General features: G+C 39.8%; 3 protein-coding genes across 4 annotated transcripts; 1 reads left to right on the forward strand and 2 right to left on the reverse strand.

The window, feature by feature from the left end:
• Positions 1–178: 178 nt before the first annotated feature.
• Positions 179–6,463, reverse strand: LOC129729391 (titin homolog). 2 transcript variants are annotated; one of them, XM_055687940.1, is made up of 4 exons: positions 5,590–6,463; positions 5,407–5,533; positions 3,341–5,340; positions 179–3,239 (listed from the first exon to the last, which is right to left on the reverse strand). In XM_055687940.1, the coding sequence occupies exons 1-4, from the start codon at positions 6,072–6,074 to the stop codon at positions 941–943; spliced, it is 4,911 nt and encodes a 1,636-aa protein (XP_055543915.1). In that variant the 5' UTR covers positions 6,075–6,463; the 3' UTR covers positions 179–940. The 2 variants fall into 2 exon arrangements, with proteins under 2 accessions (XP_055543915.1, XP_055543914.1); XM_055687939.1 differs by having other exon boundaries at positions 3,341–5,343.
• Positions 6,464–9,393: 2,930 nt separating this feature from the next.
• Positions 9,394–10,860, forward strand: LOC129729422 (uncharacterized). Its single transcript, XM_055687982.1, has 2 exons — positions 9,394–10,428; positions 10,486–10,860. The coding sequence occupies exons 1-2, from the start codon at positions 10,160–10,162 to the stop codon at positions 10,766–10,768; spliced, it is 552 nt and encodes a 183-aa protein (XP_055543957.1). The 5' UTR covers positions 9,394–10,159; the 3' UTR covers positions 10,769–10,860.
• On the reverse strand, positions 10,740–12,894 carry LOC129729401 (ran GTPase-activating protein). Its single transcript, XM_055687954.1, has 3 exons — positions 12,690–12,894; positions 12,284–12,606; positions 10,740–12,222 (listed from the first exon to the last, which is right to left on the reverse strand). Exons 1-3 carry the CDS (start codon positions 12,796–12,798, stop codon positions 10,921–10,923), a joined length of 1,734 nt encoding a protein of 577 aa, XP_055543929.1. The 5' UTR covers positions 12,799–12,894; the 3' UTR covers positions 10,740–10,920.
• Positions 12,895–16,919: the final 4,025 nt, after the last annotated feature.

Here is a 16,919-nt window from a genome sequence, read left to right on the forward strand (position 1 = left end):
ACGAAAGCACTATCCTCAATTTTGCAAACGGTTACACTTTTCCAGCCGTAGTCCAAAGTCATGCCTAACCCTCTACAGTACCTGACCTTCGAAGGTGTGTTCTTTCTGGGCGAATCGTTCCAAAAATCTTTAAAATCATTTGGAGGTGATAGCATTGAAAAAAGGAAATACCAGAAACGACATTTTCATAGATAAGATAATTTACTTCGATTTCATGCTTATGTTTTGATCCTAACATTGCCCTCGCGTTACATTCGGCTTCCACTGACATCTTCCAGGCGCAATATACTCTTAGTGTTCTATAGCGATCCTTTGCACGACACCGCCTGGGTGCAGCCGGTTGAGCCCCTATGGATATGCGAGCCGTCCACAATAGACGAAAGCCAAGTGTGGAAAACTTTCCCTATCTCAACATGTATGACTCTCCAACTAAATTTGAACATTCACACTTGACAAAACCGGAATTCCTGTTTAACAACTTGACGGCTTAGAATTGTTACGTACGATTGAATATTGTTATTTTTTATTACTTTCTCTCTAAATAAAGTCCCTATTGCTGTACGCGATCAAATTAGTATGAATCGTACGATAAATGATTGACTGTTTTTGCGAATTAATTTAAATGTGCCTTGTTTAAGACGTATATTTGTTTCCTTTTAATTGCGCTTTCGACATCTATATACAATCATCAGAATTTATGGGTTAGATTGGTGGAAAACCTAATTGTTTGAGTAATATTCGTGTTTACACGAATAATACTAAAATAAAGACTCTTTTATGATGTTAAGTTTCACTGGACTGTCATGTCTTTCCCTGCGGTAATGCTTTCAACAATAGAATTGTTTTTCATTTTAGTTAGAACTTTCAAAACCTAATACCAAACCTTGCAGCGGAGAAGTCACTTTCGATCTCACCGGTTGGACCAACCGGTAGCTAGGGATCATGTGGTACCACGGCGACCAGCCACATCGAGCTTGCTAAGAACTATCTTGACCTGTCGTGTCAGTAAGTTCTTGTGAACGTTCAGTGGGATTTCTTCATCTTTCTTCAACTTGGCAGAGGTGGACGGGGCCGGAATGTTTGGTGGCGACGCAACACTAGCTGACTGCTCCGTTGGTGCGGGAACATCGACAGATTTTTTCGGATCAACCGAACGGTTCACATCACTACGTAATCGACCGGTTGGAAGCGTTGAGATGACCGGTTCTGCAGGTTCGACTACATGGACAGTACGGGTTCTGCGACGCTTAGCCGGTACAGGTGGTTCTACCGACGGTATGACACTGTCCTCTGATTGACTTTCCTCTGCAGATTTTTCCGATACCAATCTACGCCTTTGAAAAAGTTTCAATATTTGAGTGTTGTCACTTATTTTGGTAATGCGCCGAATGGTCCTTTCTGAATTGTTACTAGTGGCACTAGGTTGAGTAGAGGAAGAAGGTTCTTCTGGTTCGGAAAGCTCCGGACATGACACTTGAACCGCAGCTGTACTGGTCGAAGGGCCAGTCACGGTTTCAACTGTCTTTCGTCTCTTATTTCTTGGAAGATCTTCCGTTTCTGGTGTCAGATGACGTCTGCGATTGCTCGGTACTACTGGCGCGATTACAGCTGCACTTTGTGCCGCAGCTAATGCACTTAATTCACATTCTACTAGAGCAGCTCGCAATGCATTCAGAGCCATAAAGCGATCATTTTGCAATTGCATAGAGTTTTGCTCAATTTGGAACTTTTCTGAGTTTAATCTCATAATTTCACTATCAATCTGCATTTTACGCCGTTGGTAGTCGCCCATTTTGTTATCAATGTCCTGCATTTGGTTAAGTAAAGTCATGACAGGCTCGAAATTAATCATTTGAGCAGATCCCAACGTCGTTGTGGGAAGCCCAATCCTAGCAAGAACATCCGGTTGAGCTACTACAGGTGGAGTGACACAAGGGATATTCTGTTGCTGCTGTGGTTGTGATTGTTGATGATAATGATGATGATGATGTTGCGATGTTTGTTGTGTTTCTATAGCCAGAGTTGTAGATGCTGTTGCTGAACAGGCAATTTGATGACGTTCCGTCTGTGGTGGTGACATTGGCGTAACAGTAGCCGTTGGTGCGGTAATTAATGGTGCATCTGGAATGAGTTTTTTCTCTCCGGGAGACTTCCACGGTCGTGGTGAGGCAGTTCGGTGAATTAGTGAGCTTACAGTCGAACGTAACGCCGGAATAGGATCGATGCTTTCTGTTATAACTACATCTCGGCGAACTTTGTGAATTGGAAAGTTATTTGATGTATTTTCTGGAGCTATCGTTTCTCCAGACACAGGAGCCGGGGGCAGGTTTGGCAGTACCGAAGAAGTTTGCTCTGGTACAGGAGTTTCCTCACCATTTTTCTGTGGATCAATTACCGCTTCGGTTGGAACTTCTCGGCGTCCTTTCAGCAAGTTTGGTCCACGCAAAAGGTTTCTTTTCTTTTTCTGCGGTTTTTTAACTTCGCTCTCTGAGCAACCATCGATACCATCAGAATCCTTATCTTTCGATTTATCCGTGGATTCGTTTTTGAAATCTTTCTCGACTGGGTCTTTTTCTTTACAGTTTTCCCTCGTATCCATATCCTTGCTGTTGTTATCCGTGTGTTCTTTATCCTTATCTTTGTTATTTTCTTTACTTTCTTTTGTTTCCTTTCCCTTCCTGGGGTCTTTCTCCTTTGACGATTCCGGATTGATTTCCTTTTCTTTCTCCTCTACTGGTAACGGCTCCTTTGGAGATTCCTTGGCATTTTCTTTCAATTCCTTTGTTTCCTTAGAGTTCTTGTTGGTGTCAACTGAAGACCTTGACCCCGGTTTGGCTGGTGCCGGTGATTTTTTTCTTTCTCTTTCAGGTTTTACCGTAAGCAGCTCTGTCTGCTGTATAGTGCTATTCTTATTCGGACAATCATCAACAGTTGGAGTAATTTCCTTTTCCTTTTCTTTACCCTTATCATTGTCCTTTTCTTTTTTCACCTCCTTATCCTTTTCTCGGCGATGATCTTCCTTTGCTTTCTCCTTCTTTGCGTCTCTCTCGCTTTCTTTTTTCTCGTCCGCTTCTCTGTTTCTGGATTTTTCCCTATTCCGGTCGCGTTCTTTCTCTTTTTCCCGCTTCGAATCGCTGATCATCTTAGGGTCTACCGAGCGTGCCCTGGTTTCCCGAAGTGGTTTTGATTCGCGTTCCGGCTCACTGGTTTTCTTGCTAGAGCTGGCTGGCGCAGAGTCGCTGTGAAATAAAAAGTAGAGTCATAAGTCTCTGAATATTAAACAACAATCAAATCAATAGTGATAACCAGCATTGGTTTTAAGAAGTTTAGATGTAATTACCGTGGAACTGGCGGCGGTGTCGCTGTAACGACCGGTCGTGTCACCCGTAGGTCGCACTCCAGCATCATGCCAACATCTTCCGTAAAACTCTTTCTGTTGCGGCTGCGTTTTTTCTTCTTCTTTTTTTGTTTATCCGTTTCAAATTGTTCTGGTGGTGTCGCCATCGGACCGGGAGTTTTTGGTCGGGTAGAGACAGGTTTCAATGCAGATACGGATGAGAACGAAGAGAATTGTTGCATTTCCTCTGCTAACATTATGAGTCCGGTATTTTTGCTTGGACTCGTCCTGGAGCCACCCGGGTTATTGGATTCGCGTTTCTTTTGATTTTTATCCTTGTTACTATCATCAGCAACTGTTCCCTTGTTGCTTCCGCTGCTGCATTTACCTGTCTGTTTTAAAGCTGCGAGATTCGGTCCAGGTTTGTATGGCTTGTTTGTTACAGATGATGAATTAATGTTGCTGCTAGCACTTGTGGGTGCATTCGATGAAGAACGTGGCATATTTGAGGATTTACTGTCCCGCTTTTGCTGCTCGTGTTGCACAAGATTTGGTTTGTAGGTTTTTGAACTTTTGGTTTTGCGAGTTACTAATTCAGGTTGGATAGGTGCCTGAGTTATGTTGGTAGTCATCTCGGAAGCTTCTTCCTTTGGAACGCTGTCTGCAACGGAGCAAGGTACTTCGGGAATTGAAGGTTGTTTAGATGGTTCATTCTGAGGGGTAATCGTTTCCGCTAATGGTTCATCTGTGGTACAGACATTCGGTAAATCATGCAGCGGTGGTTCCGACAGACTATCGACTGGTGTAACTAATTCTTGAACAATAGCTTCGGTTTCCATTTTTTCTGGAACTTCAGCAGTAAGGGTGGTTTTCGTGAATGAAGATTCTTGTAAAAGCTGCTCGGGAGAAATTTCCTGCGGTTGATATTTTGCTGGTTCACTGACCACCACTGTATCAATAACATTTTCCACTTCACTACTTGAAGCAGTCGGAGGGTTAGAGATCGGCAAAGGGCACGGTGTTTCCTCTTCGACCGAAACGGGGACGTCATCCACCTTTTTGTTAAGCTCTTCGACTGTGCTTACTCTCAAGAAACAGGTAAATTCGGCGTTCGCTGTAGGATCCTCTTTAAGGCTATCATCTTTGTTATCGCCGTTTGGACAGCCGTTTAAATCTAGCGTTTTGTCATATCCGCTTTCTTCGCTTACAATAGAATCTATTTGATCGTTTGGAAACATTTCATCAGTCGGCGAGCTTGGACCCGAGGAACTGCCCTGTAATCCAGCTTCGCTTCCCTTCATGAGTAGCATCTCTGCACGAGCGAAAATATCCTCGGCATCCAAATTGAGCTGTCCGTCATCGTCGTTTAGACGAAGATTTTTATCAAGTACTTCTGCCGCGGAATAGTCCACATCACTCGGGTTGATGACGCAGTCATCATCTTCAACCGGTCCCGCTGTAGCTATCGCAGGTTGTTCCTCTCCAACGTTCAAATCAAGTAGATTCAAATCTAGGACTTTACCGATTTGCTCTAATAATGCATCTGGTATTTTATCTGAATCAACACATTCGTCCGGCTCTAACATACCGCATGTAGTCTTCGTCTGAGCCGAACTTTCGCTAAGACTAAAGTTTCTCAGCTGTCGACGTACTTCCGCGCGTAGTTTTTGTCGTGCGTGAGTTTTGAGTGCGGATTCGTACTTACTGTCAGGGTTGTTAATCATTTGTTTTAAGCTGTATTTGTTCATCGTAGTCAATTGATTTATTAGTTTCCGAGTGACCTGTTCAGCACTACGTTCTATCGTTGAACGACGTTCTGGATTTTGTGCAGCATTTGCCGAAACTGTTGCCGGCGTAACACTCTCTAGTGTTACGTTCTGCAGCGAGCTTGAACAAGACGGTTGCTCCGCGTCAGATATCATCCTTAGTGCTTCATCCTCTATCAGTTTAATCAGTTCATTTTCTTGTGGAATTATCTCTAGTTTGTTATCCACCAACGGCGACTGCTGTAACGAAAACAATACATGTAGTTAGAAGCAGATTTATGGCTTTATCCCATTGTGACTAACTTTTATAGATAAATCGATGTCTTTATCTGCATTGGTACCATTTGACGCCTTTGGTGGATTTATTTCAGGAAAACCTTGGAATTCATCGCTGAGACTAGTATGGTTAACATTCTTTTCAACATTAATGCTGGAATGATAGAAAAATTGGTTTTAAGTTAAACACAAACCCTTAGTTTTAGTTACCTAGTTTCTGCTGCTGGTTCACAGTTCTGATCATCGTGTCCGCCATTGGTGGGGACTGCGATTTGTTCAGTGTCAGTAGCTATTATTTCTCCTTCCTCCGGATCACTGAACTCATGCACTTGCGGATTTGGCGGTGCTATCTGGGCATCGTATGTGTTTCCCTTATCAGATTTTCTGTTCTGATGCCAATTTTTCTGGTGCCTAGAATGAGACATGTAAGCACTGTCCATTCCCACGTTACTGGTCCAAGAACTATTTCGGTAAGAATTTCCCCTTCGCTCATCGTAGGTGCGTCGCTCGTTCCGGCTACCATAGCTGCGATAATTTCGACGATCTTTATTGTTGTTGTTGTACCGACTGTCGGAACCATAGCGATTTCCGGACCAGCTGCGATCCTTATAACCTCCTCCTGCTCCGCCACTATCATTATTTCGCGAGCTCCGACTGCCCCAAGAAGTGTTGTTATCGCTGTTCCGATGACTCATCCTGCTGTATCGAGAGCTTCTCGAAACTCATTCGGGTTTACGGTAGCCGGAATCACAGAAAATACTGTCCAGATGAGATTAAAGTCAGCAAACCAGCAGACATCAAACTCGCCAAATCTGACAAGAGTGCACAAAATGTTGTCGTCCTGAAGGGTAATAAAAATGCAAAATTCACCGCTACTTCGAATTGCACTTGCACTACACGATACGTTTTGTGTTTAATGGGTGGTTCTGCACACAATTAAGATTGATTTTTAAGCCGCTGAGATTTTCTTGTTCGTTTTCAGGCGAACATATTTTTTGGTCACACACTTTGCGATTTTTCTTCAAGTGAAATTCCGTGCTTGAGAGAAACGCACGGTTTCTTCTTCTTTTTCAATGTTCGACAGTTTTGTGTGACAGCAGATCAATCCTTTCCATATCAAGGCTATCTCTGTTACTCTCGCTTGGGACTGGTAGGCTATGTTTCGTTAAGTAACAGAGATGGCTAGCAAAGGAAAGAATGCTTACATGTCCTGACCTTAAAAAGGCAGTCATTGGCAGACACATACTTCGAGCCAGGGATGCCAATATTGCCCCTTGCATGACTATTTGGACTTCTGTGATAATCATTCATTGCCCAATTTCTTATTTCGCTCTATCAAATTGACACCTTAGTAGCGCAGTGGCAGTTTTTTTGGGTTCATTGTTTGTTTTGTTTTTCATTTGAAACATTAAGTATATATTTTTGGGCAGCTCTAGTTGAAAATTAGGTTGAATATCGAAACAAAACTAAGTGTTACATGATTGATTGGGTGATACTGAGTATCGATACTTTCTCAATTGTCATTGTATCGATACCAGACCTCACGGTTTCAAGTATCCAGCTTTTTACGCACCATAATGGCGGTCGCTATCATGCGTGTTCGTAATATGCGAACCTCTCTGCTTACGTCAGATTTGCGATTTCTGAAAAATTGGCAACACAAATGTTGCCAGACATATATTTCTTGTGATAAATTGTATGAAGACTTCAAACTGACGTAAGCAGAGTTGTCAAAAGGGTGAGTAATTTATTACGAACTTTGCATTATAGCATCCGCCATTATGGCTCGTAAAAAGCTGGATACTTTATTAACATGTATAGGTATCAAGCACTAACCATTGCTGGAGTGATTGTTCATTAACCTACCAAGGTAGCAGTCATAATAGAGATTTTGTTTGTCTATATAATAAAATATTTCTGTCAAGCGTTTCGATAACGCTGTATCGATACCCAACAAACTAAAATACCGAATCTCGAAACCCTGACATCATTTAACCGAGATTTCATTAAACAAAAAAAAACTCCTGCCAATATTCCGAAAAACTGAACTGTCGAAATAAAGAGTGCTTCACTAACAGTTTTTTTTCGTGTTTCGGTGCGGAAAGAAAAGAAGCAGGTTTTGCGGCTGATTATTACAATGGAGAATTCTGCAATGTTCAGATTAACTAGAATATTGAGTGAGTATAGACTATTTTTTCTCAGATCTCGTTTTTTTGCTGCAAAGAATATTTGAAAAAAAAGTTTAATTCTTTCTTCAATAAATTTTGTAGGTTACCAACTCGCTTCGCAGGATGGAAGTTGCAGAGTAATAGATGTTACTTTATTTCCTGGAAGCAATACAACTCTCCAGTTATTACCAAAACTGTTGAATCAGTTGACTTAGGGCATCCTTAACAGTGCGCTTCTATACCCCGTTTGGCAGCGCTCTATCATCACTTTATACCGTACCGGTCGCTGCTAATCATATGGGTGATCTGACGGACAAAAATCGCAAAATAGGTATCTCAGTAAATTTTACCAAGATTCTCGTAATACTTTGACAGTTGAACATTACCGAGAATCTCGTTAAAGTTGACAGTTTTTTGATATTTGCTTTTACAGGGTGTTTTGATGTATTACCGAGATTTTTACCGAGATCTCAGCTGTTGAAATCTCGGTAATTTATTTTACCGTACTTGGTGACAAAATCTAAGTGTGATGTCCCTTTTTTTATTTTTCGTAGTAGCTGCGATGTTGACACTAGCGTTGTGACTTCATCGTTTTTGGTTTTCATATAATATTGTTATCATAGCCGGATTTAGTAAACTTTCAGCAAAAAATTCATGACACTTTGAAAAAAAAACTGGAATTTAGACAAAACTAGCACAATCCTTCTATAAAACTTCTTTAACTTTTATTTTTTTATGACATGTTCCTTAATTGAAATTTTGACAACTGGAAAGGGGCCTAGACATATCACTTGAACGTTATGCATTTATGCGTTGAATACGAATAGACCAAATGACTTAGTAAGGTGAGCGAGTCAATTTTAAGCATGAACTAATTTTTTTGGATGACTCTCCCAACTTAAATCCCAACGAATTTTCATGCTCAGGTTTTAAAATCTATTGAACCTAGCGCACTACTTACAAGAATCTGTAACTCCCTCAAACCTATACAAAATCGCAAGAAATCTAAAAAGCATGGGATCAGTATATACAAATGAGAATAAGAAGACATTTGTCGTTTTAGTACGAGGGGTAAGACAGTGAGTGAATTTGAGGTTTTCCTAGTTTTTCTGAGAAAACCTGAAAATTATTTTTCAGCAAATCTGAGTAACTCTCGTGTCACTGAATATCCATCCTTAAACTTTTTTTCCACCGCAAATGTACAAATGAATGTTGCTCGGTCCCACCGTTATATATATATATATATATATATATATATATATATATATATATATATATATATATATATATATATATATATATATATATATATATATATATATATATATTCCTTGCTCTCAAGGTAATCAAAGATGTGAATAATCTGAGAATATTGGAGTAATATTGAGTAAATTAGAGTAACTCCCAAGCATAAGAGTAACTCAGATAAAAGCTGTCTTGCTCCTCGGTTTAGTAGTAAGAGTAACCAAAAAACACGTGCTTTTGGGTATCTCGGTCAACGTGCAAATACCATTTGAAACGGTATTCCGGGTATTCCGCATTGTTTAATTACGGCGCCATTCAGTCTAAAACTTTCAAAACTAGTGAAAAAATCTGCCGAACATTGTTTTTTCCCCGATTTTTTTTGGAGTTATACGTCATCACTGTTAACGAAAAAGACCTGAGACTCAACCACCTCCGCACCTTTCTAAATTTCATTGGCTCAGAACGGGATATGCTCCAAACGCTTCAAACGTCCGAGGCCGAATTTCAAACTGCCGAATTATATTAATACTAACGAAAGGCCGAAATTTCAATCGGCTGGATCACGAAAAGACCGAATTTTTTTTTGTGACATTTTATTCTGTAACAACTTGGTTATATGTATTGCATGCTTTTACACTTTCAAAGCAATATAGAAAAATGTATTCAAGCCTAGATTCAAGCAGTTTTTTCCTCCGTTGAACATTCTGATTGCAATGCAAACCATTGCCGACCCAACGTCGGAAGCGGCGGCCTTTCGCATGCTGATCTGCTGGATTGCCCGGATTATTGGAGCATAGGAGTGACCCCTTAGTATACGACCGAACTATCATTAGTGTGTAAGGACAGCATGCGCCCGGATAATCGAGTTGATCACAGGCCACTATAGTGTGTTCTGTTATATGTAGTGATGTTTGCGATTTGTAATTATTGAAAAATGATTTACGAAAACAATCAGTTTTTATATACAATCCAACAAGAAAACAAATATTACAAAAACATCAAATAACGGAATAATAAAATGGAAAATTCTCGGTTTGGCCGTTTAAAATTCGGCCTTTTGTGAATCGGCCGTTTGTTGGCGGTTGTTTGTTTTATCAATTTTTTGTCTCTTAAAATCGACTATATTTCTCTCTCAAGAATCAGGAGAGCAATGACGAATTTAGGAGCGCTTGAAATCTGATAACATTATTCTTTGTCGAATTTTGAGATTTTTATTTTACAACCACATTTTCATAACCTTACTGCATGTCGCAAAGCCAGAAACTTCGCACAGCCTTACTATTCGCCTATTGTTACCATAAAAAATAAAGCATTGTTTTGTGTTTGTTCATGAAGACAGTCACCGCGGGAAACCATACTCAGACACAATGACGCTGTCCGCCCGCAGACGTCCAGCGTCTGCTGCTTTCGCAAACTACGAACAAAGACGGCGCCGTAATCAACGGTTTGTGCGTTCCTTTTCGTCACAGCATGCTGTACGTGATTTGGTCCAACGTGATAGCAACAATAATAACGTAAGTTTTGAAGAGAGAAAGCGGTATCAGATTGGGGCTTTCATCTACAGAAAAATATCTGGCGCCCAACCCCTTGAATCACAACTGTCCTTGCACGTGTTTGAGAATCATCGAGTGCAGGTGTAAGTATTTCCGATATGAATGGATTTTTGTTATGTTTTTGTTGGACTACTTTCTAGTCGTCATACGGAAAAGGAGAATCAGGCAGTCAAACGACTTGCTGGCGAGTACTCAACTGTTGCTGTTGGTAAAAAAACATTTATCAACAGTTTCTATATGGTACAGAAATACGTTCCGGTGCATTATTCCAGTTGTTGCTTAGGAGAGAAACAGTACCGAGTAAGTCTCAACTTTCAGCGAAAGTACGTTCCTATGTTTGAACATGAATACCAACCCATCGAGGATAAAAACAATTGTGAAATGAATACGTATCGTTCCGTTGTTACTTTGAATGTTTTGTGAATGTTTATTTTGATGTATGTCACTAGTTACAATTGTATGTGTTTAATAAAATAATCGTTTATTTCATCAGAAGCTGGTGGCAACAATGTGAATTATAAATAATCCTAAGCATTAAGCTAGTATACTAACGAATAGTGTAAGTCAAATGCTTTTTAACCACGATGCTCGAGAAACACTTTGAAATAATTTTGCTCGTCCTCGGGCACAATATTCTTAGTAATGGCGTTCTTCAGAGCATACCGGCAACCTTGAACATTGTAGCTAGGTTTGAATGCGCTGTCTTCACATTTCAGCAACCCCAACTGGATGAGCAAAAAGTTTCGAAGACTTTTTAATCGATTATTATTTTTAGCATAATCGTACGCATCGGTAAGAAGAGCTTCGGAAACTTCTAGCGCTTCTTCACTCTTTTCTGAAATCTCTGATAGTTTGAGGATAGTAAATGCCAGATGTACTAAATAGTCCTCAGACGGAATGGAGGCAAGGTATTGTCGAAAAGCTTCCACCTTATTTGGCGTTTGTAGGGCATAAAACATAGTCTCCGAAGGGAAATTAGTACGACAGTACTGTTCTACTGTATTTGGAATAGACTGATCCAGATCAACTGTACTTATATTCTGCTTCTCGGATAGTAAGTCTTTAATTTCTGGTTCAAAAGTCGCATCTTGGCTAGAGTATGATTCGTCAGCCTCTGCTTGATCGGATTCACCAGCCTCGTTTTCTTCGCCTTCAGTTTCCTCTTCCTCTACATCTTCTTCTTCTTCTACATTCTCATCATCATCCTCTTCTTCTTCTTCGCCTTCAGAATCGTCTTCATCCAAACCCCCTAGAGCTTTCAAGTGTCCGTACTCTTCAAGGTTTTCCTTTAGCTGTTCTCTACACTCATGACCAAACTGGTTTCCGTCCAGAATAAGCGAATTTAGGTTGTCTTTGTTATATGTTGCATTCACAATCGCGTAACCACCTTCCGGTCCAATTTCATTGAAACCAAAATTTAAAATTTCGATATCGTTATGCAATTCTTGAAGTGCTTCAGCAAGCAGCATTGCTCCCTTCGTTTTCAGCAAGCAATCGCCAAAGTTGAGTTCCTTCAAGAATTGCAAATTATAAATTGCTTCGGCAAGAGCGGCAGCACCCTTAGGACCGATTGTGTTGTCGTTAAGATTTAACACTTTCAAGTTTGTATTTTTCACAAACGCGTCCGATAGAGCTGTTATACCCGGGTGGTAAATACCATTTTGGGGCATTTCGACATGCTCCAATGACTGAAGTGTGCCGAATACTTTTGCCAGTGCTTTAGCGCCATCATTTTCTAGCCGATTGCGACCAGCAATAAACAGTTTCAAGGATAGTGGTTTTCCTTTCTTCGAACTCGCAGCATGGCATGCAAGTAATGCTTCAGCCAGCATCTTCCCACCAGTGATTCCTAAACCACAGTTGTTTAGTTTTAGTTCCTGTCATGTTATTGAATAAAACAATAAATGAAAGTAAGTAAAGACGAATATTATAACCCACCTGTAGCGTGAAACATGTTGAACTTTGTAGCAGATCCACGAGACCCGTCATTCCGTTAGGCCCAAGAGCGTTATCCGAACAATCAAGCACAGTTAAGTGAGCGCCGGCTAGGTTCATACCTTGTCCCAGTGCTTTCAAAGCTATTGGAATTTCCGTTTTCATGCGTCCGGTAAATAAATCCTTCCATAGTGCTTCCTTTAGTTCAGGATGCTTCTCTAAAGCTTTCGCTATTCCGTTAGCTGCTTCGACACCGAGCGTGTTGCCCTCCAAATTAAGAAATTGCAAATTTGCACATGCATCAATAGCATCAATCAATTCTTTTGCTAGGAAACAAAGTTTCGAAAAAATATTTGTAAATTACTGAATTTCCGCCTAAATAAGAAGAGGGCAGGTGTTGGGTACTTACCGCCAGCTTCTGTTTCCCATTTAAGTGCTTTTCCCAAAAAACTGACACCGGTTTTCGTGGGAGCCGCATCCAAAGCTTTCGTTATAGATTCGAGATTGAAATTCGACATCCTTTATGAAATATATGGTTATTTAGCAACAAGAAATGTAATATCCTACTGTCGCTCAGCATAAGTTTTTTTTGTAGGTTATGGTTTCTGTTGTTTACGCGGAGGTTATGGATCATAACGAAAATCAAACGAATAGTATACACTGGAACAAATCGTGCTTTCGATTTATATTAAAATAAAATGCGCATTAAAAATAAATAAACTGATATGGAGTTTATTTTGTTATTGATATTACAAATTACTTTGTTTCCAATTGTTTCCGAACACCGTGGTACGTTTTGAATTTAAGAAGTCATTTATACTTATCCTAGTAAAATTAGCCTGTTTCATTCTAAAAAACTGGTCTAATAAAGGGTGATTTTTCTGCTATTGGGTTTTTCGTGTATTCAGATTTGACAGTTCACGCGGGAATTCTGACAGCTGTCAAAGTCTAAAGTACTCAGTTTGATTTGCCATTTCACCATGAACAGACTTACACCCGAAAAACGCTTACAAATAATCGAATTTTATTACCAAAATTCGTCCTCTGTGAAATTTTTTACCGAAAAATTGTGTTCAGTGACGAAACTCATTTCTGGTTAAATGGGTATGTTAATAAGCGAAATTGCCGCATTTGGATGGAAGAGCAACCAGAGGCAATATAAGAATCGCCAATGCACCCAGAAAAATGCACGGTTTGGTGTGGTTTACACGCTGGAGGCATCATTGGTCCGTACTTCTTCAAAGATCAAACGTTAATCGCAACGTTACGGTCAATGGCGCTCGCCATCGCGCGATGATTTCTGATTTTTTTTGACGGAAATGGGAGAGCTGGGTCTTGTTGACATGTGGTTTCAGCAAGACGGAGCAACGTGCCACACATCGCGCGAATCAATGGACATATTGCGGAATGAGTTTGGTGAGCAATTCATCTCACGAAATGGACCGGTGAATTGGTCGCCTAGATCATTCGATTTAACACCGCTAGATTATTTTTTGTGGGGCTACGTTAAGTCTCTCGTCTATGCGGATAGGCCAACAACAATTCCAGCCTTGGAAGACAACATTACACGCGTTAATCGCGAGATACCAGCCGACATGCTCGAAAAAGTGACCCAAAATTGGACTTTTCATATGGACCATTTAAAACGTAGCCATGGCCAACATTTGAATGAAATTATCTTTAAAAAGTAAATGGCATGAACCAATTTATCGGCTCAAAAAAAGATTTCATACAGTTTTGTAATTTTTATGCGTTTTTTAAAGAAAAAACAAATCTTTAAAAAATCTCCCTTTATATACATTTTCCAGAAAGCGTTTATATTAGCTAAAAAACATCGAGAAGAAGCTTTAAATAGAGATAGAGCTACTAGCTCATGATTTTCACAGCAGCGATAAACTCCTAAGGGGAGACATCTGGCTTCTTACTCTTCTTACTCACTCACCTCGATAATCCCTGTTGTATTTTTCGTAAGTGATGCCATTCACTCGGAATATACTTGAATGTTTTTAATGCTTTTTATCAGCATTTTGTACCATTCTTCTGAGGCGATAGTTTTACTACTCTGCATCTTTAATATACTTAAAATCAAACGTGTCATCCATCAATGATTATGATTCATTCATTGACCCATCTGAATTGTACTCCCGGCACAAGCAATATGCCTCAACAGGTATGTTCCAAACTTGATCCAGAACGGATTCAAAAGTAGAAATAATCTTACACTACACTACTTACTTCCGACATTGAGCAGTGGCATGCTGTTCTTATGCTTCACGCAAAACCGTATTATCTCCTTGCGCACTTTTAGATCTTTTGGTAATTGATATAAGTGATGATTCAAGTCGGATCTTTCACTACACCCGTATTTGTATACTTTGTACTTTATTTTGAATTTTCACATGAAAATGTTTTAGATTATAACAGGTGACATCATAAAAAACATAAATCAAAACAGCGAAGCATGGTGTTCAGCAACACTGCCAGCAAGCGTGATGATAAATTTTAACGCACTCGGGGTTTTCAATTTCAACCAATCAGCGAGTGGTTCCCAGAGTGGATGCAAATCTATACCCAGTTGTCTCCCCTTAGATAAACTCTAGTGCTCGGGATCTTTTGTGCAACATGATTTGCTCCAACGTCATAGGTACACTAGCCAGAGCTGCGATTAATCCAAGCAAAATGTTGACTATGACGAGAAAGAAAATATCATCGCACTCGTTTTTTTCTCTAATGAATAGCCAGTAACCATCACAGTAAGCGTGGAGATCCGACAAGTGAATCAATATCTTGTCTCTTTTGTTGCCATTTTCGGGTTTCCATTGTCAACCGTCGTGAATGTACAGAGTTTACTCGGAAATATCACAGCAATGCAAATCTAGGTGATTTTTGGAACATCAAAAATCGGTTCAGTAGCGTGATTATTTCAGTGCCAGCTTGAAGTTTGTTGCTATCAGGATTTTTTAAATTTGATTTGCTTTGCTGTATTGGGATAAATACGCTAGCGTTTGTTCTGCCATTGGTAAGATCATTGAAATGAAAATTAATTTGGATGATCGATTTTAATTTAATATTTGTTTAACTAGATTTTGTTACAAAACCAAACATGACTGAAATTGAAATTGAACAGTTTCAAAGTTGAACCGTGCCAAAATTTAACAGGATCTGTATATAAATATACATACCCATACATAGTTAAAAGTTTTCTGTTTTGCCACCCGCGATTCATTTTTTGCCGCGAACAAACACTGTTTTTGGTTTAAGCTACAACAAGCACGATATTCAAGAGTCAAATTCATAAAGTCAATGAGCAACTAAAAACGGAATATTATTTTTCAGATATGAGATCATTTGAAAAAAATTAATAGAATTTGTTTATTACAATTGGTGTTGTGTTTATTACAATTGGTGTTAAAAAGCATATTCTCTACTGAGAATAAAAATTAATGATCATACAGATTCAAAATGTACCAAATTTAAATACGCTCAGTTACAAAACGAAGTAAAGGCCCGAATACACACACGGCGTGACAACGCCTTCCTGACGAAAATTGTCAGTACCTTCTTAAAACCTTTTAATGTGCCTTCTAGCATCTGCCACCTTCCACTCGTCTTCACGGAAGGAGCGATCACGCCGTCTCGAACTCCGCCGTGCGCTAACCTTCTTGTCGTCATGCCACCTAATTCATGTTTGTTTATGTTTGTCGGAAGAAAAAATAAGGCAACACACTTCTAGAATCACCAGCAGGCGGAAAATGATACAACACGGCGTGCCTGTGCCTTCGCCAAAAGAAGGCAACACAAGACCGCGTGGAAGGCACGATGCGTCTACACGGAAGGCAGTCAAGTACGCAGCTGAAGGCGGCGAACGACTACCTTCTTCACTAGAAGACAAAGCTAGAAGGTTCTGGTTGAAAGGCGTCCCAACGGAAGGCGCGTTTACGCCTTATAATTTGTATGGAGAAGGCGTCATTACGCCGTGTGTGTATTCAAGCCTTAATAGTTGTTTATTGACAATGCTTTTAGTCGGCGTGCAGCCAAACCGAACCAAGCGTCGAAAGACATTTACCGCCGCGATTGCTGTGTAGGCAAGCTGCTACAGAGAATTTTTGTTATAATATCGTTATCAAATGCTCAAACGATTTCGTTACTTCATAATAGATAGATTATTACTACTCATATCCACTGGGTGTCAATAACTCAATCTGAGAAAACGGCGCTTAGTTCAGTCTGATCGCACGCCGACCATATATCAATATCATACATATCAATTGAAGAAAAATCATTGATTATATGTTTGCTATCCTAATAACATCATGCTGTCAAAATGAACTTGATATTTCTGCTGGTTCAATCTCAGTACAGCCATACCCGAATGATGGAGAAAGATATCACACTTATTTCCGCCTTGATTGTTCGGTAATTTATATTACGGTCGCGTTCAGTAAACTTGAAATTTTACTGATCATTCTGTAATTTCCTGAAAAATTACTGATGTCGGTTAACTTTTTTGCCGAAATACTGTTCAATAAAACTCACTTGACGAGCTCAGAAAAAACATTACTGACCTCTTCAGTAAACTTGAATATTTTTTGCACTTTTTTATAGTTCAGTAAATATTTAACGATCTATCAGCACTTAT

This window comes from Wyeomyia smithii, chromosome 3 (genome assembly GCF_029784165.1).
Source record: "Wyeomyia smithii strain HCP4-BCI-WySm-NY-G18 chromosome 3, ASM2978416v1, whole genome shotgun sequence".
Taxonomy (NCBI): Eukaryota; Metazoa; Arthropoda; class Insecta; order Diptera; family Culicidae; genus Wyeomyia; species Wyeomyia smithii.

Excerpts from the sequence above, each read along its gene's own strand:
- LOC129729391 (XM_055687939.1), bottom strand. The coding sequence starts at position 6,074 with ATGAGTCATCGGAACAGCGATAACAACACTTCTTGGGGCAGTCGGAGC. Across the intron at positions 5,344-5,406 it reads ACATCGATTTATCTATAAAA|CAGTCGCCGTTGGTGGATAA; the intron begins GTTAGTCACAAT and ends TTTTCGTTACAG. Across the intron at positions 3,240-3,340 it reads ACACCGCCGCCAGTTCCACG|CGACTCTGCGCCAGCCAGCT; the intron begins GTAATTACATCT and ends TTTATTTCACAG.
- LOC129729422 (XM_055687982.1), top strand. The coding sequence starts at position 10,160 with ATGACGCTGTCCGCCCGCAGACGTCCAGCGTCTGCTGCTTTCGCAAAC. Across the intron at positions 10,429-10,485 it reads GAGAATCATCGAGTGCAGGT|TCGTCATACGGAAAAGGAGA; the intron begins GTAAGTATTTCC and ends ACTACTTTCTAG.
- LOC129729401 (XM_055687954.1), bottom strand. The coding sequence starts at position 12,798 with ATGTCGAATTTCAATCTCGAATCTATAACGAAAGCTTTGGATGCGGCT. Across the intron at positions 12,607-12,689 it reads ATGGGAAACAGAAGCTGGCG|CAAAAGAATTGATTGATGCT; the intron begins GTAAGTACCCAA and ends TTTGTTTCCTAG. Across the intron at positions 12,223-12,283 it reads CAACATGTTTCACGCTACAG|GAACTAAAACTAAACAACTG; the intron begins GTGGGTTATAAT and ends ATAACATGACAG.